Genomic DNA, 26808 nt, shown 5'->3' on the forward strand with positions numbered 1-26808 from the left:
TTAAATATATTCATAAGAAACCATGTAACAAACCATGGCTTACTAACGGTATAAAAATATCTTGTAATCGGAAAAGGGAAAAGTATCTGACCCAGAAACTATCAAACATTATAAAAACTACTGTGCTATATTAAGAAAAGTTATTAAAAAATCCAGAAGTGAAAACTTTATGAACAAAAAGTCAGAAGTTGAAAATATTTTTAATAATCATTTTCTAAATGTTGTGGATATAGTAGAATCCAGGTGTTCATTAGAAGATGCTAGGCAGTTAATGGAAGAGGCCATACCTATGCAATTTGACACAATTGAAATCTCACCCAATTCTCCCTCTGAAATTAGGAAAATAATAAACTTGCTTAAAAGCAAAAAATTGATGGCATTTCCAGCAAAATACTAAAAGCTTGTTCTCAACAGATAAGTAAGATTCTCAGCCACCTGTGTAATAGCTCTCTGGAACAGGGCATTTTCCCTGATAGATTGAAATATGCTATTGTTATACCTTTGCATAAAAAAGGGGATAGATCTGATGTCAAAATTACCATCCAATCTCCCTTGTAACAGCTTTATCCAAAATTTTTGAGAAAGTACTGTATTCAAGAGTAGCTTCACATATCTGTAAAAATGAAGTATTAACAAAATGTCAGTTTGGTTTCCAGAAAGGTTTTTCAACAGAAAATGCCATATATGCTTTCACCAATCAAATTTTGAATGATCGGAATAACTGAACACCACCCATTGCAATTTTTTGTGATCTCTCAAAGGCTTTTGATTGTTTAAATCATGAAATTCTGCTAGAGAAGCTCCAGTATTGTGGCATGAGTGGGACAGTGCACCAATGGTTTAATTCATACCTAACTGGAAGAGTGCAGAAAGTTGAAATAAGCAGTTCTCATAATATGCAAAGAGCAGCACATTCCTCAAACTGGGGAACTATCAAGAATGGGGTTCCACAAGGGTCTGTCTTGGGTCCTTTGTTGTTCTTAATATATATTAAAGACTTGCCATTCTATATCCATGAAGAGGCAAAGTTAGTTCTCTTTGCTGATGATACAAGTATAGTAATCACACCTGACAAACAAGAATTAACTGATGAAATTGTCAACAATGTCTTTCAGAAAATTACTAAGTGGTTCCTTGTAAATGGACTCTCACTGAATTTTGATAAGACACAGTACATACAGTTCCGTTCAGTAAATGGTATGACGCCATTAATAAATATAGACCTTAATCAGAAGCATATAGCGAAGGTAGAATATTCAAAATTTTCAGGTGTGTCCATTGATGAGAGATTAAATTGGAAGAAACACATTGATGATCTGCTGAAACGTTTGAGTTCAGCTACTTATGCAATAAGGGTCATTGCAAATTTTGGTGATAAACATCTTAGTAAATTAGCTTACTACACTTATTTTCACTCATTGCTTGCATATGGCATCATATTTTGGGGTCATTCATCCCTGAGGAATAAAGTATTTATTGCACAAAAGCGTGTAATCAGAATAATAGCTGGAGTCCACCCAAGATCATCCTGCAGACATTTATTTAAGGATCTAGGGATATTCACAGTATCTTCTCAGTATATATACTCTCTTATGAAATTTGTTATTAACAACTAAACCCAATTCAAAAGTAATAGCAGTGTGCATAACTACAATACTAGGAGAAAGGATGATCTTCACAATTCAAGATTAAATCTAACTTTGGCACAGAAAGGGGTGAATTATACTGCCACTAAAGTCTTTGGTCACTTACCAAATAGTATCAAAAGTCTGACAGATAACCAACAAGTATTTAAGAAGAAATTAAAGAATTTCTGAATGACAACTCCTTCTACTCCATAGAGGAATTTTTAGATATAAATTAAGAAAAAAAGAAAAAAACCAAACAAAAAATTATAAAAAAATAAAATAAATAAAATAAAAAAGTTGTAATATTAACTTAATTATGTTGTTAAATTAACTTAATTATGTCATGTATTGGAAAATTTGACTCGTTCCACATCATTACAAAATATTGTATTCATGATCCATGGAACCAGTAGTAATCTGATCTAATCTACACATTTAGGAATAGTTTTCCATATGGAAATTTTAAAAGGTTGGCAGGTAACAGCCACCATTCGCTTTTCCTTGTTATGAAGAGTTTTATTTTTAGAAGAAATTTGACTGAACTGACAAGGTCTATTTAAAATCATAGAGTCATAAGACAAACTATGTAGCCCTAATCTTTCTGTAAATAGCAGCAATATTTTTAGTGCCCAAGTACACAGGCATATATTAAGATATTTAACAGTGCAACAGTGTAGCAGCAAACCACTAAAGAACTGCCTGATGAATACTTCAGACGCAAATGCCATCTCGTGTCCAATACGCCATTAAGTAATATGTATAAAACAAAGGAAACATAATGTAGGTGTCTTGTGAACTAATATGACAAAGTTTTAAATTATATGTACAGTATTACTGGTAGAAGGAGAAGAAATCCCTCTCAGTTTTAGGGAAGCTACCGTAATTAAATCAAAAAAGGTAAAATTGTTGTATTATTTGCTACATAAATCTCAAAATAATGACTTATCGTGCGCTATACATCTACTAAATTCTTATTCAACAATCAGTATTAGAAAATGGAGGAAATCAGAAGTTACCATTATCAGACATAAAAACAATGAAGTCCAACTTTATAAATCGCTTGTTTTGTATCTTTAATTGTTTTTATACATTGCTTTCATTATCGCCAACCTATTTCTGATTATTGAGGATTCATCTTCAACACTACAGAGGCTGTAATTAAGAATGTGACCATTTTCTGAGTCTAGTTTTAAATTGCTTGCAGTTTCCTTGCAGCCCATGTTCTACATACATGTTAATTTTCCTTTTAATGGGTTAGGTTTGGGCAGTATCAGTTGGGATAAAATTTAAATGGCTAAAAAACTGGTTAACTGACTCCAGATATATTTTCTAATGAGAGATGCTAGTGTACATGTACTTTCCTTAAGAATCTGCAAATCGGTCAGTAATTCCTGTGGTTTACCTCCAGTGCCAGTTTCGTATGCATGTTAAAACACTCAGTGCTGATTTGATGTTACTTTCACTAGCATCCACATACCATGTGCAAATAGTCACAGATTTTGGAATGCATTCAGCAAAAAGTTATTATGTATTTGATACTTTCCACAGAATCTTTACAAAAAATTGGTTATGATGACAATGAATGAAAAGTGCGCAGAGGCCTGCAAAGATTTGAATCGTATAGTTGCAGCACCACCCCTTGGTGTAGACTTCACAACCCATGCAAGGCAGGCAAGCTAGTTACCTCTGAAATCTTTCTGGCAGGACCAAAATATTACTAAAGCAGTATGGTGCAACACCCCAATCTGCCACAGTGGTGAGCTAAATTATCTCATGCCAAGCCCTGACACTGCACTGCAGTGCCTCTCCAGGACTCGTGACCATATCAGTTGGACCCTAGATGACTGGAAAACTGTGGCCTGGTCAACTGTCTCAATTTCAGTTGGTAAGAGCTGATGATAGTGTTTGAGTGTGGTGCAGAGCCAATGAAGCCATGGACCTAGGTTGGTAACAAGGCACTGTGCAAACTGGTGGTGGGTCCATAATGGTGTAGGTCATGTTTACATGGAATGGACTGATTAATTGACTGTAAATTGCAATATTCAGCTACATGGAGACCATTTGCAGCCATTCGTGAACTTCATCTTCCCAAACAATGATGCAATTTTTAAGGATAACAATGTGCCATGTCATTGGGGCACAGTTGTTTGTGATTGAGTTCAAAGCACATTCTGGACAATTTGAGCAAATAATTTGGCAATCCAGATGACATGGGTCATAATTGAGAGGTCAGTTCATGTACAAAATCCTGTACCAACACCACTTTTGCAATATTATGGACAGCTATAGAGGCAGTATGGCCCAGTATTTGTGAATGGGCCTTCATCGACTTGTGACATCCACGCCACGTCAAGTTGCTGCACGACACTGGGCAAAAGGAGATCTGACTTGATATTAGAAGGTATCCCATGACTTTTTTCACCTCAGTGTGTATACTTATTTTCACTGTCTATGACCACCTCAATATGATCACTAAAGAAAAATGTGACGAATTCCTACAATCACATAGCACAATATCCATGCCGACTGTTGCTTTGAACACTGTAAGTTACAGCTACATTGCACTACATTCATAGGAGTATCTCGGTGTCTCTGTCTTGCAATGACATCAGTAGGTTCATGGGAAAGGCACAGGTACTTCCAAAAAAGAAAAGAAAATGATGAAACTGCAGTTTGAGGCAGAAACCACTGGTACTCAGAGGCTTAATCAAGGAGTAAATGGAGCAGAGCACTTGGTAGCCTATGCCTCAAGTCAGCTGAATATAGCAGAAAGGAATTAATGTGCTATGGAGAAGGGATTGATAAGCCTCTGACATGGTGTAACATACTTCTGGTGTTATCTATATGGTAAAAAGCTGAAGGTAATAACGAGTCACACAGCATTTAAGTGGCTACTAGTGTTCAAAGATCCATCAAGTAGATTAATGCTTTGTGCACTGAAACTTAGTGAAATTGATTTTGATGTAATTTACCAACATGACAAGAATCATGACCTCAGTAGGAACGTGTGCAATGCATGACGAAGTTTTGTGACAGGCACATGGTCATGTGTTATCAGGGCACAAGGGTCGAAGAACCACAGAACAGTGTGTGGCTGAACAGTACTGGTGCTGTAAATGTAAACAGGTTGTGGAGCAATATGTAAAGAACTGTTTACCTTGTGCACAGTGGTCTTAATTGATCCATCAGTGTATTCCACTGCAAAGAATATCAGCAATTAATAAGCCATCTGAAATGATTGGTGTGGTCATTCTAGCAAGAAAACACTATGTGCTGCAATAATGGATATTTTTTGTATTACCTACGTGGGAATGGTAACTATCCAAAAGCAGCAAGCTGATGCAGTGCCTATGGCCATAGTAAATAATTGGTTGCTGAAGTTCAGTGTTCCAGAGATGTTAATTATGGATCAGGACCCTAATTTATGTCAGAACTGATGAAACAGTTTTGTCATTTATTGTGTATTTGTAAGTCACAAATGAGTGCATTGCATCCACAAGTGAATGGGAAAATAGGGTGAGTTCACCAAACAACAGGGAAGATGTTAAGTATATGTCTCATTTATCAAGCTGGTAACATTCTGTAAATACTCATATTGAGCATGGAGTACCATGATGCATGGCACCTGTGAGCAAACACATAGTTACTGAATTGAATTTGTGTATTGTTCTTTATCAGGAAAGTGTTTCTTCTGTTTTCATAGAAGATATTTAAAAGTATGACAAATTATCTCAAAAGATTACAATAATACTTTGTACATCCTAAAACTACTCAAATAACTAACAACTGACTTACCTGAAACGCTTCAACTGGAAAATGCTCCAGCTGGGAATTGATTAAATGAAGCTCTTGCATTGTTCTGTTTATCCCAAGAAACGCATATTGGTCAATGGTTTTTAATGGCGTATCAATGATTTTCAAAATACGGACACGAAGAGGATACAGCATTGGCCCATAAAGCCGACCTAGAAAGGAGAATATCCAGTACAATTCATTAGGTACATAAGAAAGATACAACATAGTGAGAACAACAAAAATAAACTACCACTCTGCTTCATGAAGCCTACCAGTACTTAAAACACTGACGATAGCGAACATACGTGTTTCGCTTTAGTGTAGATGTAATAAACAGAGCTCTGGTGTCGTGATTTGGTGCATATTCATAACAAATTCAGATGTGTAAAATGTTCTGTGAGCACAACACTTAATAAAATAACATTCAGGAAACTGAAAGCCACTAGGTTAAATGGATCGGTGTAGAGGTGGCAGATATAGAAGTAAGCCGTGAGCTCCACTAACTGAAAAATGACAGAACATGTTTCATGCTCTTCTGTTATGGAGCATTGTAGCCAGAAACTTTGTGAAATGATAAAATCTATTAATTTCTTTTTTAATTATCTGTAAGAGGAAATGCAAGTATAAAAAAGCTCTCTATGATACACATATGACAGTTAAAGACCGTTGGTTTTCAGTGTTCCAGAGACATTGTTGCCATAACAACTGTAACACGAGTGAATACCTTCCCGTAAGGGCAGAATATGGTAAACAGTAACATTTGGTAAAGAGACTCTTACTGCTCACGTGTGCCGTTAGGGGTCGACAACGCTGAACGAGCATGATACAGTCACTCATGGGTAGAGTGACTTATAGACTGTAATTGTTCTAGAGGAAATTTCACGATGTCGACCAGTGACAGGTGCGAGACTTGATTCATAAGCGTCAGATTAGCCTAGGAGACGCACAATACGTAAGGGTCGATCAAAAAGTTTCCGTTCGAAGGCCATACAGTGCAGAATCGATATGCCAATGAGACGAAATCGCCGTGAGCATTTAGACAATCATCCCACTGAAGCACCAGGTTGAAGGTGCCCGTTTGGTAAAACACCGTACACATCCTCGTCCGACAGTAATCGTCGTTCCTTCAAGCACTTTTTTTAAGGGACGGAAGGTGTGATATTCGCATGGGGAGAGATCTCGACTATATGGCGAGCGCTCGAGTGTCCCCCCAGTTCAAGTCTCCCAGTTGAGGCTAGCTCCCCAGATCGACCGGAGCCTTGTGTCGAAATGCGACCAGCATGGAACTTGGCATACCATTTCACAACGGTGGTTTTCGACACACATGCTGCCCCATACACATTCCTCATTATTTGATAGCTGTCTACTGGTGTTTGTCCTTCGGCAGTCAAGAAAAGAGGAACAGCACATTGGTCGTGTTTGGACGCATTTGGTAATAACGTCTCCATGATTAACGCTTCCGCATTTACCACACGCACGTCGGAAAGACACGAATGCCGATGAACAAGATTCAGAGACGTCACTCGATTAGCCCATTACACAAAATGTATCTTACTAACATGAACGATTTGTAACTACATCCTGCCGAAAGTGATGGACATCTTAAGCTATCCATGCCTGAACGATCCACAAAGACGTGAGAGATCGATTGTTAGACACACATGAAGAGCGTCAATATATTCCTAAGGTCCAAAGATACAGTTTCATGCGTTTAGCACAAGCAACTGTGTGACTCGCGAACTGTCATATAACCTTAACCCCGCTGCCATCATCTTGGAGGTGACAGGAGAGAATGTTGTTAAACTGCGCAGACTGGTGCTGTGTTACGGACAGAAAGGAAATTATGCCTTACCGAAAAAGATGGCAGACGACTACAATTAAACACTGCAGGCACGAATCAGCTTAATCGTGGTGAAATGTCTGACATCCAGTGTGAGGTTTGAAAAAGTATTATTGTTCTGACGTTCGAAGTGAGTCGAAGTTGGTAGACTCCTTAACGAAGCACACAGCGCAGGCCAGTTCTGTTTGCTAAATGGGTAAAAAAGCGGATACACAGAATAACAGACCAGTAACGCTGACATCCGTCTGTTGCAGGATCCTAGAGAAATTTCTAAGTTCAACAACAAGCTAGTGTAACAGAATAAACACAGCTTCAGGGAAAAACGCTTTTGTGAACCACAGCTTGCTTTATTCATACATACCTTTTAAACAATAGGAGCAATTAAACACTTAGATTCTGTCATCGAGTTCCGAAAGGCAGTCGACACAGAACCACACTGTACCACACTGTCGACTACTATCCAAGATATGATCATAATGTTTTACCAAATATGACAAAATCTCGAGGCATATTTAACTCACAGAACCTAGTGCGCTACGTTGGACAGTGACTATTTCACAGAAACAAAAGTAACATAAGAAAGGGTAGTAGGGTCTCTAAACGATGTATCTGACTAGGTCAGCAGGGCTATCAGATTGTTCGCTGACGATGCTGTTGTGCACATGAAAGTCTCGGCACTGGATTTAGTATCCCTGCTAACGGCAGATATCGATCGCAGCTCAGAGGTGCTGCAGCCCGCGATCGACGGACGCCGGCAAAAGCATACGCAGCACTTCACATGTGCTCACCCACTCTCGTCTGTATGAAGCCTCTCTGGCAGCCGCTAGTTTAGTATTGCATAGTATGTTACATGTGTTACTACCAGTCACGTTTTCCGCTATTCGGATAACGACCCTACTTTAAACATCGATTTACTTGTTCCCACTACAGGTTTCCATCAGTGCTCAGCTCAGATGATTTCGGCTTCGTTAATGGATTTTGCATTCATATTGGGAGCAGGGAGGAAATTGGATGATTTTAATGAACTGTTGACAGAACTGGCCAAAATTTCACTTGGTGTAATGAATTTCTGCTCTTTTTATAAGTAGATAAATGTAATGCAGTGCCTATATGCTGAGAAAGAAACTGATAGTGCCTAATTACGGGATTGGTGGTAAACATCGTAAGATCGTCACATTGTATAAATATTTAGAAGTAATACTAAGGAGCGATATAAAATGGGGCGATCGTGTGAAATTAGTATTCGGGAAGGTCAATGGAAAAATTATATTTGTTGAAAGGGTGCTGAGAAAGTATCTATAAAGGATATCGCATGCAAGGGGCTATTGCGACTCTTTCTAGAGTACAGTTCAGTGTTTGGAGCATTTATCAAGTAGATATGACAACATAGTTACATTTTTTAAACAATGAAATGTAAACCATTTGCGGACAGTTGGTTAGAAGATTTGCTTTTTAAACCTGGTGATATTCTTGTGATAGAGTAAACATCGTTGTCAAAACAGTAGACAAATCAATGCAGATGTGATACTTAACATTTGGAAACAGATACAAGTTCATAAGTAATCGATTTAATTGCACTACTCTATGTGGCCATTAAAAGGAAATAAGTGCAAATTTTAGGTGCTATTGAAACTATTAGATGCATTAAAATCATTTAAATATTTTATTGTTTAGCCTTAGAAAGTGTAACCACAAACAGTTGTAGATTTAATTATTCAGTAAACCGAAACACATATAGCTACCTTATCCAACAAGACAGGTGTTCCAGTTCGAACTGCTAATACTGAATAAAATGATTTTAAAACATGGAGACGTGTCTGTTCTACCCTGTATCTGTGAGCAATCAATGTCTGAAGGTTAATGAATCTGCAGACCAATAAGAAACGATACTCTGTGCAACAGACAATTATGTGGAACAGATTCACAAGAGCCATAAATGAGGCATTATTTGGCAAAAGGATAAATATTTGATTGGAACAATATATGATAACAGATGCAATACTTCCCAGAACCGAGCGAGGTGGCGCAGTGGTTAGCACACTAGACTCGCATTCGGGAGGACGACGGTTCAATCCCGTCTCCGGCCATCCTGATTTAGGTTTTCCGTGATTTCCCTAAATCGCTTCAGGCAAATGCCGGGATGGTTCCTTTGAAAGGGCACGGCCGATTTCCTTCCCCATCCTTCCCTAACCCGAGCTTGCGCTCCGTCTCTAATGACCTCGTTGTCGACGGGACGTTAAACACTAATCTCCTCCTCCTCCTCCTCCTTGCCAGAATAGAAGTTGCTGTTTTATACGCTCTTTCCTTTTCCCTCACAGAACTGCAAATGTAGAGTTTCAACGAAATAATCAGAACACTGCAGAATGGAACAATTCGTGGCAGAGATCTGGACCGTGTGATCACTGTGGCATTTTATATGGGACAGCTGCAGTGCATATACACCGAAAATGACGTAGCAAGTCCACGTGTTTCCTAGTCGTTTTAGTCACTAAACTGAAACCCCAGATTTTCACTTCGCTGACGAATGAGGGAAGAAAGTACAACACAGCAACTTTTATTTTGGGAAGTGTTAACACATACAGGGTAGTCGAAACAGTCTGAAAAGCTTGTAAGGGTGTTGCAGGGTATTTTGTGCTGAGAAATAAGTGTTAAAAAAATTCGATACGTTGCGCCGTTCCCGAGTTAATTAGAACTGATGTTAGCCGACCAGGCTGTTGAGCGCGGAAATTAAAGCGGCCCGCCAGAGACAGTGTCACCAAACGTGTCCTTCGTTTGGTTTCCTAAAACCAAACAAGAGAGCAATACCAAAACTGAACGTGGGACGGCAGTGAGGATAGAACCCAAGCCAAAGGCTGAGTAGTCTTGTGCGCTACCATTTGGTCTATGAAAACAACTGACATTAATTGTATCTGGCCAGCAGTGGGCAACAGCCTGATTGGTTAACAGCAGTGTTAATTAACTCGGAAACGGCGCAACACATCGAATTCTTTTCTTAACAGCTATTTCTCAGCATAATCTATTCTGCAACACCGTCACAAGCCTTTCAGACTATTGCTGACCACCCTGCATTTTTTTAGAACAAATGTTTATCTTTTTGCCATATAATACCTAATTTATTACTTGTGAATCTGCTGGCCATTGTTGTCTGTTACACGGCATTGTTTCTTCAGTTAACTGTACTTCTGTAGGTTTTATATTGGTCAGACTTCAGGCATTGACTGCACAGTACAAAAAATGTAGAATGTTAGAAGTAAAAGACCTTGATGGGTGGTAAAGCAGACACATATTCATATTTTAAAATAATTTTTATTCTATTTGTACATTAGAGTTCTGACGTTTCCGTTGTAAGATCTTGCCAGGATTAATACCCACAGCTCCATTTATCCTGCAGTTGATAACTTCCGCAAAAATCATTGAATAACCAATGGGATTGTCGGATAAAACAATTCCAGCGTAGCTGGCTACCTAGTGAAGGCGTGCGTAGGGAGCGCAGTTACATTTCACTGGAAACTTGCACTATAGAAACCTGCTTCACGGACGGGTACTGTTAATGCGACCTCGTTCCTGGCTCCAAAGCCCTTAATTTACTATCGCCGCGCGGTCTCAGGCGCCTTGTCACAGTTCGCGCGGCTCCCCCCGTCGGAGGTTCGAATCCTCCCTGGGGCATAAGTGTGTGTGTTGTCCTTAGCGTAAGTTAGTTTAAGTTACATTAAGTAGTGTGTAAGCGTAGGGAGCGATGACCTCAGCAGCTTGGCACCATAGTCCTTACCACAAATTTCCAAATTAGTTTATTGTCGTATTATTGACGTAACCGCGATCACCTAATGTGGCTTTGTTGTATTATTGTGAATAGTGGCAGAGGACGATAACGAAAGACTATTTTTAAACTTATTGGGGCGTTTGAGATCGTCTAAAAGCACATAAGAACATCCTCCGATCAAATTTAGAAGCATTAAGGATACTGCGTTGACACTATTCGAAATTATCGTCAGAGTGGTAGATAGTCTATTATGTTTACATGTTTTACTCCTAGTAAATGCGTAGCAAAGTATATTTTCTATACAGCACCTTTTTCTTCTGAGAAGTAGCGGAAATATGGAATGGGAATGTAAACGCTTATTAAAGCAAATAATGTTTAGTAATAACAGAGTCCTATGTTAACGAACGAGGCAGTTTAAATTATTAAAATGGCTGCTACTTACCAATATTACACTCGTACAACACCAGTTCCTCAATAGGAGATCGGAGGGCAGCGACGTTGGCCAAACCTACAGCCATTGCTGCTAAATTTGTGTTCTCACAATGTATACTCAGGCCTTGATCACTTTCCTTAGAGCATTTGCAAGGATACAGCATTACACCGTTTTCAGGACACCTGTAACGAGGTCCAGGAGGGATGTATTCCGCTGTCACCATCACAGCGAACAGCAGAACTGCGCTGTGTGGTATCATTCTCGAACTCTGAAATAGAAATGAGAAGAAAAACTGATTAAAGTAAGCTCACAGTTTACTTTAGATACAAGAACAGTCTCTGATGAGACAGGCACAGCCATTTTATTGGTCAGGATTTGGCTTTGCATCGACGTCAAAATCACCATAGATTGAACACTATCTAAGTTATGTAAAGAAGGAGGATGCATCAGCTGTCACCTTTTTCAAGTAAGCATTTCCTACATTCTTAAGGTGTAATGATACGGAAATGTATCTTAACATATCCGTACGGGCTACGAACTTGGTTGTTGCTGGATTACGATCTGTCGTCTGAGCCATTGCATCATTCACCCAGTCCCGTTGCACACAACTCTTTATGAGCTCTAGTGTAAGATTTACTGATTACGTAATTTCTCCAGCGCTAGCTACAGTTCTCTAAGCGGTACAAATACATCGTGTGTAACATATTTGATCATGTAAAAAAGTCAGCATTTTAGCTCACTTAATTTTTTAAGTGGGTGTTGTATACTTAGGAAAAGAGTGAATATAGGACATGTTGGTAGATGAAAACACAAGTGCACATCCTTCCCTCACGGGAAACTTAGCACCATAACAATGAGGCCATCAGAGGTGCTTAAACTTACCCAAACTTTATCTCAATTACACCTGAAAAGACGGTAGCGCCATGAGTTAATGATGTATAATACAAAAAATCGTGTAATTTCTGTTAGGTTGTATCTGGTGTTCCACATCAATTCTGGCGTCCAGAAAGAGAACTTAAGTCGTCGACGACGGATGGAGCTCCCAGCTTAACTTTAGTGCCTACACCAGATGAACACAGTAAAGAGTGTACAACAGAGATTGGCCTGGTCTGCAGGCCACGCCCACGTCACCGTTTCACCTGCGGAGTGTTGCCCGCCTCAGGAAAGCAATAAGCAAGGTCGAAAGCGGGTCTGGGCACTTCGTGTGCGATTCTCTCCGTGCTTTATCTACTCTGAGTATCGTAACTGACATCGTGGTGACCTGGACATCACCTCTGGATTTGTATTCCGGACGCTGATGGTGACTGTGCATGGATGGTCTGTACTGTGTTAAATTACCAACGGCAGCGACTGTTCTTGTTTTTATGGTCATCTGCAATGTGCATCGGCGATTCGATTGTTGTCCAACAAGTAACTTCTGCTAACAATTGCAGATGTCTGGGCGTAACTACTTTTTGTACTGAATACAGAAGAGAATGAGGTTGCCCAAAGCCGCAGGTCTACATTTACAATTATATATACAGGGTGTTTCAAAGTCTGAACATCAAACGCCTAGCAGCGATAGATCTCTTCATGGGGAACAACTTCTACTAGAGACAAAATGTTCGCTAATGCTTTCCACCGACTCTAGGCGTCCTTTAGCATTCACCGACCCTGGGATGACGAGATTTCAACGAACTAGCAGAGTCTACTAACCAGTTGTGCTGCATACTACCTGATAGAATCATGTTCAACAAGAGGACCTGAACAATGAGTGTCTCTAAGCGGAGAAAGATGACTTAGAAGCGAATCAGGAAGGTTAATATTGCTGGGCCTACTACCTTTCATAAGGTGCAGATTACAGGACTATAGGCAACATACAAGGAATACCCACCCTGCAGAGGGGGTTGGAACATTTGCACGGAGTGAGTTTTGCACGGACTGAAACTTACATGGAGCCTGGGGCTCTTGCCGAACTGGCCTTTCACAAGTACAGGCACACTTATGTCTCGCAGTTCAGCACAGCCGATCGTGCGAGCTAGCTCGCGCTCACACCACAGCACTGAACAACAACGTATCGCTTCAGGTGGCTCATTAACGCGTTTCGTGGCAAATTTATTTTTAAGATTGATGTATTAATGATAACTGACAATGAAATTCAACATAATGAGAACTGACGATGAAATTCAATATCTCCTTTAATATTTTGATGTTGCTATGTAAGAAACACGGTTTTTTTATTACTGTTGCAGCCTTATGACGACTGCTGTATTACGACGAAATTTAAATTGACAAATTTATATTTTGTTAGCATTTTATTTAAAGTTAAACACAAAAACACAGAATGTCAATTAATATTACTTATGCTTTTGATTAAGAGATCAGTGTCTGTTACCACTTTTCGATTAATGCTAATTCGAAGACAAGCTCTTAAGTTGAAGTCTACCAGTGAGCTTTTGTGGGTGGATTTGGTTCCCTTCACCGTGAAAAAAAGCAGTATGTACATGTAAGCCCACACATCGGCATAATTATAGCTGCAGTCTCGTAAAGACGTGAATATTTACATTGAGGAAACAGAAGTCTACGAGACTAATTTTGCTATGAAACTAATCACTTAAACCTTACACTGTAGGTGTATAAGTTCTAACTGTAGCCAAGTTTCCACACTGCCAACACAACCTGGAAATCAATGAAATTGCGCAACCGTTTGCAAGCTGAAAAGCAGTATGGTAAATTGAGCTAACTGCAGATTCGTTGAGTGTTCCTCAGGAAAACAAAAATGTATTTTCATTGTGAAAATATTGGGAAAATTATTGAGACGTTTATTTCTCTGCTCCCTTCTGGTGAATACTTTATTCAGTCTTATCGATTAAAAGCGGTTTTCTTTTTCTGTACATCGACTTCTCACTGTTCATCTCCCAAATGACCATAATCTTTTGCATGGAATCTATTGCAATGTTGTCGTAAACTGATTTTTGCGTTATGTTCAAAGATTTGAAGCCCATTAATAGAACACTAAGCGTATCACATACAATAAAAGGAAAGACTAGGTATCATGCACTGATACGTTGACGTTGATGTGTCTGAATGAAGTTTCTAACACGACCATCATGCTACTTTTCATCCCTTTCAAAATAGCTACTTCCCATTTTCAGGGGACACTCCACTCAAAAACAAACAAAAAATAAAAGCAAAAAATTGCATAAGGGCCCGTGGCACACCGAAAGATAACGAAGATAATTTTTCATTTCTATCACCATCAAAAAGAACCAACTTTACTCCGAACTTGGCGTAAACTCATTCTGGAAAACTGAAGCGAAACAATTGGCACCCAGAAGTTGGAAATCAATTACTTTGGCTGTTGACTGTGTAAATATAATTTGAGGGAACACACTGAAGTCTTGTTCATTACAGTCAACAAGCTCCAAGAAAATTGACATTGGCTTACAATCAGTTATCCCTACCATTGCACCACCTCAAGAAGACAGTAGATTTTTACTCAGAATATTCAAGGAAAAGGCTAACCTGAGCTTGAAATTACTAGGATTAGCCTCATATAAGCAGAATGGGAAAACGTTATGGTGCCCGTGAATTGTAATTGGTATGTGTCTTGTAGTAATATTAATTTTAAGATAAAATATTAAAATCCATTTTATCATAACTTTGTTCTTCTAACCTCAATGCCAACTTCTTTACCAGAAATATTAAGCACTCTGAATGAAATTTTTGCAGGAAGTAGTCTCGATGCGTTTGCATACTTCTGTGCATTAATATTATCGAAAATTTAATTTCTTTACTTTATCATTACATTTATGTACTGATAATTAAAGAACATTTAAAGCGGAAATTTTAAATAAACACTGAAAACAAATTATTAACATTTCTCATAAAACGAATACACACAACCGTTGAACTATATCTTATGAATGTAACTACAATATCTGGCTTGTGAAAATTGTGGTGTAAGTACCAAAAATTGGTTTTCACGAATACCATTAAAATCATATTAAAAATTCAAAACTCGAAAACCAATGAAGTTATGGCCTTCAAAACTTGGGTATTGCTGCATCTTTACATAACAGACACGATTTTAAAATTAGGTTGCTACTAGCAAAGAAGAAGAAGAAAAGTTAAACTTTTGGGTGGAGTCTCCCCTTAAGCATTGTGCCCTATATACTGTATGTTCGTATCTATGGCTACGCCGAACCTACACTATGTGATTAAAAAAGTATCCGGCAACCTGGCTGAAAATGACTTACAAGTTCGTGGCACTCTCCATCGGTAATGCTGGAGTTTAATATGATGTTGGCCCACCTTTAACCTTGATGACAGCTTCTATTCTCTCGGGCATACGTTCAATCAGGTGCTGGAAGGTTTCTTGGGGAATGGCAGCCCATTCTTCACAGAGTGCTGCACTGAGAAGTATCGACGTCGGTCGATGAGGTCTGGCTCGAAGTCGACGTTCCAAAACATCCCAAAGGTGTTCTAAAGGATTCAGGTCAGGGCTCTGTGCAGGCCAGTCCATTACAGGGATGTTATTGTCGTGTAACCACTCCGCCACAAGCCGTGCACTATGAACAGGTGGTCGATCGTGTTGAAAGTTACAATGGCCTTCCCCGAATTCCTCTTCAACAGTGGCAACAAGAAAGTGCTTAAAGCATCAATGTAGGCCTGTGCTCTGATAGTGCCACGCAAAACAACAAAGGATGCAAGCCCCCTCCATGAAAAAACGACCACACCATAACACCACCGCCTCCGAATTTTACTGTTGGCACGACACACGCTGGCAAATGACATTCACCAGCCATTCGCCATACCCACACCCTGCCATCGGATCGCCACATTGTGTACCGTGGTTCGTCACTCCACACAACGTTTTTCCACTGTTCAATCGTCCAATGTTTACGCTCCTTACACCAAGCGAGGCGTCGTTTGGCATTTACCAGCGTGATGTGTGGCTTATCAGCAGCCACTCGACCATGAAATCCAAGTTTTCTCACCTCCCGTCTAACTGTCATTAGGTTTAAGTAGTTCTTAAGTTCTAGGGGACTGATGACTTCAGATGTTAAGTCCCATAGTGCTCAGAGCCATTTGAACCATTTTGAACTACTGAGGTTACTGATATGGAGTACCTGGCAGTAGGTGGCAGCACAATGCACTTACTACGAAAAACGTATGTTTTGGGGGTGTCCGGATACTTTTGATCACATAGTATATTTATGTTAATCCCCCTGAAGGTAGCACATTGTTTGCACTTCTCCTGCGCTACTAATCGGCCGTGCTGCGCGCTACGTAACATTGGCTGACCGTCCCGTTTTTCCGTGGGCGCTCTTGCTCGCCCAGCCACATCCTCAACTGGTCTGCTGCAGTCTATGATATGTGTTACTAGGAATTAGTTTTAACATATGCCGAAAGGTTGCAAAACTGCGACCAGTCAATTTTTTATGATAATTTAATTCGTCTTTAGCAGTTTCATCCTGGTTTACTCACTTTCTAACCGAGAGAGAAAGTATAAATTTAATTGGCTGGCTCTGAGTATTATGGGACTTAACATCTATAGTCATCAGTCCCCTAGAACTTAGAACTACTTAAACCTAACTAACCTAAGGACAGCACACAACACCCAGTCATCACGAGGCAGAGAAAATCCCTGACCCCGCCGGGAATCGAACAGGGGAACCTGGGCGCGGGAAGCGAGAACGCTACCGCACAACCACGAGTAGATTTAATTGCATGTCATTTGCCTTGGTTTCCGCTGCAAGGATTTTGTATTCGGTGTCTGCCCATACACCTTTTGATTCTAAGAACCTCCAAGGCGAATGTTGCGAATATTCCCTAGAAAAGGTTTGGTCTTTGAGATAGTTTTATTAGTTTTCATTAGGGAATATTTTACAAATTTCAAGTTACATTTGGCCGGCTTTGTGCCGTTTCCAGGGAACATCACGAAGAGAGAATCTCTTTGAGTCCCCCATTAAATTTATTTACAATATTTACAAGATTACCAATGATTACATTAAACTACGTTTCAAAAACCACAAATTTTTCAGCGAATATGTCGTTCATTGTAGCTTCTATTCGTAGGCCACACTAGTCAGAAATGATTTTAAGCTTCCATGAGTTTGGCGTTTCTTTAAAGCCTTTGCAAACGTTTCGTCTGTCTTCATTGGTGACTTTTTCCCATTCCCATCAAAGTTTAAAATTAGTTCAAATGGTTCAAATGGCTCTGAGCACTATGGGACTTAACATCTGTGGTCAACAGTCCCCTAGAACTTAGAACTACTTAAACCTAACTAACCTAAGGACATCACACACATCCATGTCCGAGGCAGGATTCGAACCTGCGACCGTAGCAGTCGCGCGGTTCCGGACTACGCGCCTAGAACCGCTAGACCACCGCGGCCGGCCTTAAAATGAGTCCGTCAGACTCCTTGGTCGTGGTATTCTGCATCTTCTCGAAGATTTTTCACTAATGAGTATACACTCGGATGAACTTTTGATACTAATGTATTTATTCTTCGGTTCCATCCTTCTGAGACGTTGTAGGTACGATGGCGCCTTCCAGTGCAATTTTACATCTCTCTTGGCATATGTTCCTTATGGAGCCACTGGTCCAAAAAATAGACATAAAAGTCCTGAAGCTTTTGTTTTGCAGGTGTGCTCTCCTGAATACACTGCCAACCATCGTCCAACATTTCCCGGAGAATATGTACCAGAGCAGAACACATTCTTATGTCACAGCGTATTTTCTCGCTTTCTCTACAGGCTGGAACGAGGCCGCAACACTGAAGTTGTTTCCATAAACATTGATTAAAATGATAATTGCAACCAATAATCTCTGTTCCAGGGAAAAAATTTTTAGCTGCTAGAACGACGGCAGTTTTGAAGTTCATCAACAAAAAAATGGTTCAAATGGCTCTAAGCACTATGGGACTAAACATTTGACGTCATGAGTCCCCTAGAATTAGAACTACATTAACCTAACTAACCTAAGGACATCACACACATACATGCCCGAGGCAGGATTCGAACCTGCGACCGTAGCAGCAGCGCGGTTTCGGACTGAACCGGCAGTTCATCAACAGAAATGCAGGGTACCATCCAGGCACGTTAGTTTTAATAGCTAAAAAGTGTTCCTATGTTTTTCGCATTTTATTTGGCAGGAAAGAGTAAACAACTTGTGTGGTGTTTGTTTCCTCGCAAGAACTAATAAGGTCGGCGAGGAATATAAACAACTGCCCAAAGTGCTTGCTCGAACTCTTGAACGTTCGGTCTAGAAAGAATGATTCGTGGTTTGATGAAGAATCTTTTCCCTTTTCGCTGGCAAATACCAGCATTCTGTCATTCGGTCCCCTGTTATTATCAGCCAGTAAAAAACTGCTACCGACATTCAATCAGTAAATTATTTTTTTGGAAGAATATTCCTCCAGAATCGGTGGGATCTTGTATAGTTCCCATATATTTTCACCTAAACCAATATAAAGATTATTTCGCATTTATGAGTGATGGTAACGATGTTAACAAGTCGTAGCCTCTATTAAAGAGCTGCCCTACTTCTTCTACGTAAACTGATGAAACTGTGGAGTCTGTTTCTTTTGCCCGCTTCTTTGTGCTGACAAAATGTTTTCGCACTTAATTTTCAGCTTCATCTGGAATACAAACGTGGCTACCTTCCCCTAAACCTGTGTTACTTTTCGTGGATGGCCTTCCTTTGCATTTATTCTTTTCAAATTTTACCCAGCGCCATTCAAATGGTTCAAATGGCTTTGAGCACTATGGAACTTAGAACTACTTAAACCTAACTAACCTAAGGACATCATATACCGTAGCGGTCGCGCGGTTCCACACTGTAGCGCCTAGAACCGCTCGGCCCCCCCGGCCGGCCCAGCGCCATTAAGTCATTTCTTGTTTGTATAGTTCACTGTATACTGATGCCAGTTGTAAATCAGTAAAGGCTTCTGTATGGTGGTCTCGGTGAACTCAGTTATCTAAGCACTAAAACATGAAACTCTACTACACTACTCGCCAGTCAAAGGTGAACCGCAATGCTGGGAGAAAGCCACGCTCGCTGCGCAGTGGTGCGGGAATATGGAACTTTGTGCAGGAAATAGGCTTTTTCGTTCTCCACATTACGTCGCAGGTAGCAGCGGACAGGCCAGTATATCCTACTTCTGAAACACCCTGTCCCTACCTACAGTGTCCTGGGCTCCGTGCAAATGTCAACACATTCCCTTCTCGTACAAGTGTCTGCATGCTGCAGAATGCCTGCACCGTGCCGCGTCTCAGGGGCATAACAAATACAAAAGGATGCCTAATGCAGCCAGGAAGTATCAACAACCATTTTGCATATAACAAAAGTTATTTCCCATGAAGTGATCTATCACACCTAGAAGACTGATACAAAGATTTTGAAATACACACTCTTCAGACAACTGCGCATAGCTGACCGTACTTTGTACTGTGATATATCTGAGTGGAAGGAGGCTCTAAAGGCATGCATACCGCGACACAACGGACACCTCTACTATGCTCAAGAACTCCAGAATACGATGAAAAGATTAGATACATATATTAGGCAGTGCGTGACAGAGAGTATATAACTGATGGACCATAGTTCCATCTAGCGTTTATAAATGCCCCGGTCCGAAAATTATTCCACTAGAAATTCCTCAAGACTTTGGTTTTATGCATAATGTACAGGTTGGCTAGGTCACAGATACCACGCACAAAACAGCCACTGTAGGTGCTACTTTGCTCCCACCCAATATGGAACCCGTATGTCGCTCTATGCGGAGATAATAATGTACTCCTGCAAAATTTCACCCCCCAATATTCCGTTCATCTCAAAGTTATAGGCAAATAACACCCAGAAACTGTCCCTGAGATGATTAATACCAGCATAGGCCAATGATTATTTTTAAATACTGGTTTGTAACTGTAATATGCGTGTTCTTTTGTTTTAACAGCCCTTAACAGATATCTCTGCTTCAAATAAAAGCAATTACAATTTACCTTCATTACATTCTTACAACTCCCACACGACATCCTTTTATTATTGTTGATTGCAAGTTCTGCATTAAAGTGCCCTGCTTGAGTTAGTATATACCGCGCGAGCGCACGCGCGAAATGTGAAACGCCAGCGAAAAGTACATTACAGTACCAATATTAACTCAGTGCTCAGAGCCATTTGAACCAATATTAACTAAACCATTTGAATTTTCCTGATGGATAAAATATTGCATTTTATAAAAGCTGATGATCCTGATCAGAAGAAATGTTCATGCACTACGCATGGCGCTGCAGACGATGGAGAATGTTAGGAGCAATGTAGTTCTAATTGCAGGGCACAACTTTTATGCTCAATGTGGTCAATGCGACACGCTCATGAGGTAGGGGTTATCCTGTGATGGTCCAGTTTGGGTGCCAACTTGTCCAATTGCCTTAGAACCACTTCTTTCACACGTACGTAACTGTAGTACTATTATTTCCTAATCAGACGAGGATCTGATCTAACGAAGAATGCATTCATGAAGACCGAACACTCGCTCAAGTTTGTACTCATTAACTTGGTTATTTGGCATCATTTGGCGCTTACGAGACATACTGGCGGTTCTTCTACAGGTATAAAACAACATCCAACGTTCTATGCTGCTCTAAGGCAGTTTATGTACAGGTATATAATGTATACGCTTAACAAGATATTTTTTGAGATGCTACTTAGCCCACAAGAATTCTGTCATTCTAAGCATTTGCAAGCGATAACTTACTTTGAATGTGTTGTAAACACAATTCATTTACGTGCAGCTTTCCTGCCATTGAAATTTTCTCAGAAAGTACCGTATTAAACACTGCAGGGACAGGACTCTGATACATGCAGTGCCCGAAGAGAAAGTAAACTACAGCTAACTACCAAGCGCACATATCGTTCGAATCGCAAGACACGCCTAGCTTTGAATGTCGCAATTGGCTTGAGCCTTTCTGGTAACCATGCAACAAGTCCTTGGTGGATTTTGCAAGCTTGTTGCCGTAAAAGTTAGTAAAGAAGAAATATCGGAAACAGGCATTGCACTTGATATCAGTTCCACTGAATCACCTGCAGAATGTTGTTAATAATAATTAAATGACATTAAGATGACACATATTTAGAGCTGTGCTGATTATTCCCAAGAAAATAACCGTTGCTCTCAAGACATTTCATTCCGTGAATCGGTGCTCTTTATTAACAAGAATAGGAACAGTAACCAGCCATTTTCAGTACCGTTTATTAACGCTATTACAGGTTTGGCAAATCAAAGCCCATCTTAAGATTTAGTACATTCTTCGATACTACACTAAATTTGTTTATTAAGAATGGAAATAGATACCCAAGACTGTTCACGTCATATGTAAAAACCCAGTGAGTCATCCATCTTTTGCCATGTTTTCAACGATCCCGTAACGTATTATATATCTCCTATACAGTAAATTTTGTGAAAGTGGCTTAAAATACTTTGTTGTAATCTCAGATTCAATGTTGACGTCTTCCAATATATAACATGAAAATACATCACCTCCGAAGGTGAGCCTCGCTTTACGCAACTGGTAATAGCGTGAATAAAATTTATCGAAAGTGACTTGTCGCTGTTGTTACGCGTCAGGCATGTTATTACTTAGAGCAATGATGATATTTCCGGAACTGTGCTATAGTTTTGACATGCGCTGTGGTTGACACAGACACACACATGCTTTATTTGTTATGCATTCGCTTCTACTAGTGGCCGCTGCTAATCTACTGAGCAAGGTGGCACTGCAATTAAACAACAGAGATTCGAATTCAGAAGGACATCAACACACAACCCCGACCGCCTATCAAAATTTAAATTTTTGGCGATTTCAAAGAATAATCTTAAGCTCGTAGTTCCTTTGGATAGATCACACTGGCGCCTGTCGTTAACAGTTGAATCACTGAAGATTAAAATTGGTTCAATAGGTGAAAAATTCGTATAGTCGCAAATTTTTGCACATTGGTAGGAGGAACTACCATGAACAATGTACTGAAAATCCTGACCGGTGGGGTGTAAGCTTGGAGGTGGTGGGAGGGGTGAGGGTATTTAAATGTTTTTTTTTTTGTTTTTCTTGAATAACCCGAAATCTGCTACTTCTAGCGAAATTATTTCCCAGCACAAGATTTAACTACATTATATTTCCTACAAAAAGAGTCTTTATTGTTTTCTCAATGGGTAATAATTTCCACGGTACAGGGGATGGAAAAATCGAAAGGTATAGTGTTTTAATGGTATAAAATTAATGTTCGTTGTTAAATGAAGTAGGGTAGAAAAACGTAGCTATAGATTATTAGTAATACTAACGTAACATACGCACATAGACAGAAACTATGTAAGCCTATGTACACTCTGGAAACTGGTGCTTAGTCATGCTCTACGGCAGCTTCAGTGGTCCTCCGGCAAAAGGCAACTTCCTCCACCACGAGCGCTGCTCGTTTTTCAGTTTACAAACAAACTATACCCCGGAACATTTCCTGTACAATTCTGTCATGAGAGTAGCAAAACAACTTCACTGAGCTCGTGTTTATGTAGTGGAGCTATTCTCAGTTTATTAAATGAGTAGTTATTTGTTGTTATTAAGTAAGATATTGTGTGAAAACGCTCAACTGCTGCAGGTATCAAGAGTCTATCGCACTGAAGGGCCTGTTATAAGCATGACATACTGTCAATACACACTCATCAAAAAATGTTTTGCATCACCCCGGTTCCCAGAACTGCTGAAGACAGACGTTGACTGTGGATATTGTATCACAGACACAGTCCCTTTGACTCTTCAGAGATGTCACTAAACCCGTCCAAAGATGTAAACAATAATGCATGAGCAACGCCTATTAGACGGAGGGGTGCCGACAGCCGATCAATTCCAGCCATTCCACTAGGAAGGAGGTACACGGCTCGTGTTGTCTGTAGTTCAACCATGCCTAGACGGTCAATACCACGTTTCGATCGCGTCCGCATTGTTACTTTGTCCCAGGAAGGGCTCTCAAGAAGGGACGTGTCCAGGCGTCTCGGAGTGAACTAAAGTGATGTTCGGACATGGAGGAGATACAGAGAGACAGGAAATGTCGATGACATGCCTTGCTCAGGACGCCCAAGGGCTCTACTGCAGTGGATGACCGCTACCTAAGGATTATGGCTAGGAGGAACCCTGACAGCAACGCCACCATGTTGAATAATGCTTTTCTTGCATCCACAAGACTTTGTGTTACGACTCCAACTGTGTGCAATAGGCTGCATGATGCGCAACTTCACTCCTGACGCCCATGGCGAGGTACATCTTTGCAACCACGACATAATGCAGTGCGGTACACATAAGCCCAACAACATGCCAAATGGACCGTTGGGGATTGGAAACAGTTCTCTTCACCGACGGGTGTCGCATACGCCTTCAACCAGACAATCGTCGGAGACGTGTTTGGAGTCGAGCTGGTCAGGCTGAACGCCTTAGACACACTGTCCAGCAAGTGTAGCAAGATGACGGTTTCCTGCTGTTTTGGGGTGGTATTATGTGGGGCCGACGTACGCCGCTGGTGTTCATGGAAGGCACCGTAACGGCTGTAGGATATGTGAATACCATGCTCCGACCGATGGTGCAACCATATCGGCAGCATATTGACGAGGCATTCGTCTTCATGGACGACAGTTCGCGCCCCCATCGTACACAACTTGTGAATGACTTCCTTCAGGATAACGACATCGCTCGACTAGAGTGGCCAGCATGTTCTCCAGATATGAACGCTATCGAACATGCCTGGGACAGATTGAAAAGTACTGTTTATGGAGGACGTGACCCACCAATCTCTCTGAGGGATCTACGCCGAATCGCCGTTGACGAGTGGAACAATCTGGATAAACAGTGCCTTGATGAACTTGTGGATAGTATGCCACGACGAATACAGGCATGCAGCAATGTAAGAAGACGTGCTACTGGGTATTAGAGTTACCAGTGCGTACAGCAATCTGGATCACCACCTCCGAAGGTCTCGCTGTATGGTGGTACAACACGCAATGTGCGGTTTTCACGTGCAGTAAAAAGGGCGGAAATGATGTTTATGTTGATATCTATTCCAATTTTCTGTTCAGGTTCCAGAACTCTCGGAACCCAGATGGTGCAAAACTTTTATTGATGTGTTTACATTCGATAGTGTCAATATTATTGTCTCCACTGTCAATGCCTGGAATTCCTTTACACAGCATGAGAGGTATCAAACGTATCACCCCAAGCTGAGCTTTCTCAAAATCTGAACAGGCCCGGAGGTTTAAATTGTCTCTCTCTGTGTGTCACCTATGTGTTATAAAAATTCACGCATTTCAGCATAAGTCAAACAGTCCATTAAAGTAGTTTACTGTTTCAGAATTTAATATGATCAGCCCCATTCCATCAACTGAATCTCATGTCTGCACACACGTCTCTCCCTTCAACCCCCCCCCCCTCCCCCACCACCACCCCTCCAGCCTGTTAAACCCCCAGAGTACAACGTATCCCCTAATACTGCATTTGGAGGTGGTACACACATTTAATATATTTCCTTATCTCACTTCATTTAACAATAAACATTAATTTTATACCAACAGAGAAAAAATGAGTAAAACCTTCTTTGTGGAAATTTAATGTTGTTTAATTTTCTGCTGGGAAACATTTTCGCTGGAAGCCGCGGTTTTCGAGTTGTTCAAGAAAAAAAAAAGACCTTTAAATGCCCCTCCCCCGCCCCCTTCCCCCCTCACTCAAACCCCACAGGTCAGGATATTTAGTGTATTGTTCACGGCGCTTTCTTCTACCACTGTACAAAAATTTGATATTACGCGTATTTTTTCCCATAATTTCCGCGGTTATCGGAATTATAATGCCGTCATTGTCGAAGGATCGATAAGACCCAAATCATTCTTTTCTCATTATTGCCTATCCGAGTTTACGTTTCTTCTGTAACAACATTGTCATCGATGGGATGTTGTTAAACCTTAATGTACCTCCCATCTCCCTTTAACAGTAACCTATGTCACTTGACACCGACCAGAGTTCCTTAACACACAGATTTCCTGATCGAGGCCTTGACAGAAACAGTACATGCTTCCAGCGTGTTCTTGGTCTTGGGTACTGATACGACACCATTCCATTGTCTTGCAGGAGCTGGTGGACATTTAAGGGAACCTGACGTATAGGCTGGTATGAGTGTAATCTCTTGTCATTCAAAACATAGACAAATCCCCATTCACAATCTGTTGTAGAAATCTTCAGTCCTCTCTCTGCATGCGAGTCTAGATCTTACAAATCCTTCCCGTCGGTAACTCTTGTCTTCTCTCAGCCGTTGCATTCGTCACATCTTCTCAACCAATGTTTTGCGCTATGTGTCGAAAGGACCAGCCATCATCATATAGGCCTCTCTCGGACACAGCTACGCGTACGTAACTTTCTTCGAGGAAAATTGGGACTCCAGAACCGCTGCCACCCATCTCCTGTCGTCGTCGAAACAGACCTCTAGAAATTCCAAGCCCAGAATTTTGTGTAGATTCAAGCTATCCAGGCCTTTCCTCGAGTAGTGGTATATTTCTCTTGCACGTTTGCCTCTAAATTTGATTTCCACAGTAGCCGCTGATTTTGTCTTCTGCAGCTGCCAGTAGTTCAAGTGACACATCCACAAGAACAGATCAGACATAGGCCAAACAAAAATGAAGTAAAGTTACTTTTCGGTTGCTGACGGTGCTGTCATTTCCTCTACTGTCTGCATGACGTTCAACAGTTCATCAAACAGCAATGACGACACTATGCGGATTGTAAGGTTCGTTCAAAACGGTCGTGTCAGTCCCACGTCGTACCAGCTGCGAATCTGGTGCAGTGACGTGAAGAAATATGATTATTTAATGCCCTAAATTGTGGTGGATGATGAAACTTGAGACGTGTATCATGTACCTTTGAATAAGTGAATTTTACCCCCCCCCCCCCCCCCCCACACACACCCCTCCCCACCGCACACACAAACGCTTGCACCAACAAAGAAATCATTCATCTACAGCTACATGATTACTCTGCAATTCACATTTAAGTGCTTGGCAGAGGGTTCATCGAACCACAATCATACTATCTCTCTACCATTCCACTCCCGAACAGCGCGCGGGAGAAACGAACACCTAAACTTTTCTGTTCGAGCTCTGATTTGTCTTATTTTATTTTGATGATCATTCCTACCTACATCTACATCTACATTTATACTCCGCAAGCCACCCAACGGTGTGTGGCGGAGGGCACTTTACGTGCCACTGTCATTACCTCCCTTTCCTGTTCCAGTCGCGTATGGTTCGCGGGAAGAACGACTGTCTGAAATCCTCCGTGCGCG

General features: G+C 40.7%; 1 protein-coding gene across 1 annotated transcript in view; it reads right to left on the minus strand.

The window, feature by feature from the left end:
• Positions 1 to 26808, minus strand: part of LOC124721303 (protein artichoke) — a 190042-nt gene that overhangs the window by 49473 nt on the left and 113761 nt on the right. Inside the window, exons 2-3 of the mRNA XM_047246212.1 lie at positions 11466 to 11724; positions 5424 to 5593 (exon numbers count right to left, since the gene is read on the minus strand). Coding sequence (XP_047102168.1) covers positions 5424 to 5593; positions 11466 to 11715 — 420 coding nt within the window. The 5' untranslated portion in view covers positions 11716 to 11724. The remainder of the gene's footprint in view (positions 1 to 5423; positions 5594 to 11465; positions 11725 to 26808) is intronic.

This window comes from Schistocerca piceifrons, chromosome X (assembly GCF_021461385.2).
Source record: "Schistocerca piceifrons isolate TAMUIC-IGC-003096 chromosome X, iqSchPice1.1, whole genome shotgun sequence".
NCBI lineage: Eukaryota > Metazoa > Arthropoda > Insecta > Orthoptera > Acrididae > Schistocerca > Schistocerca piceifrons.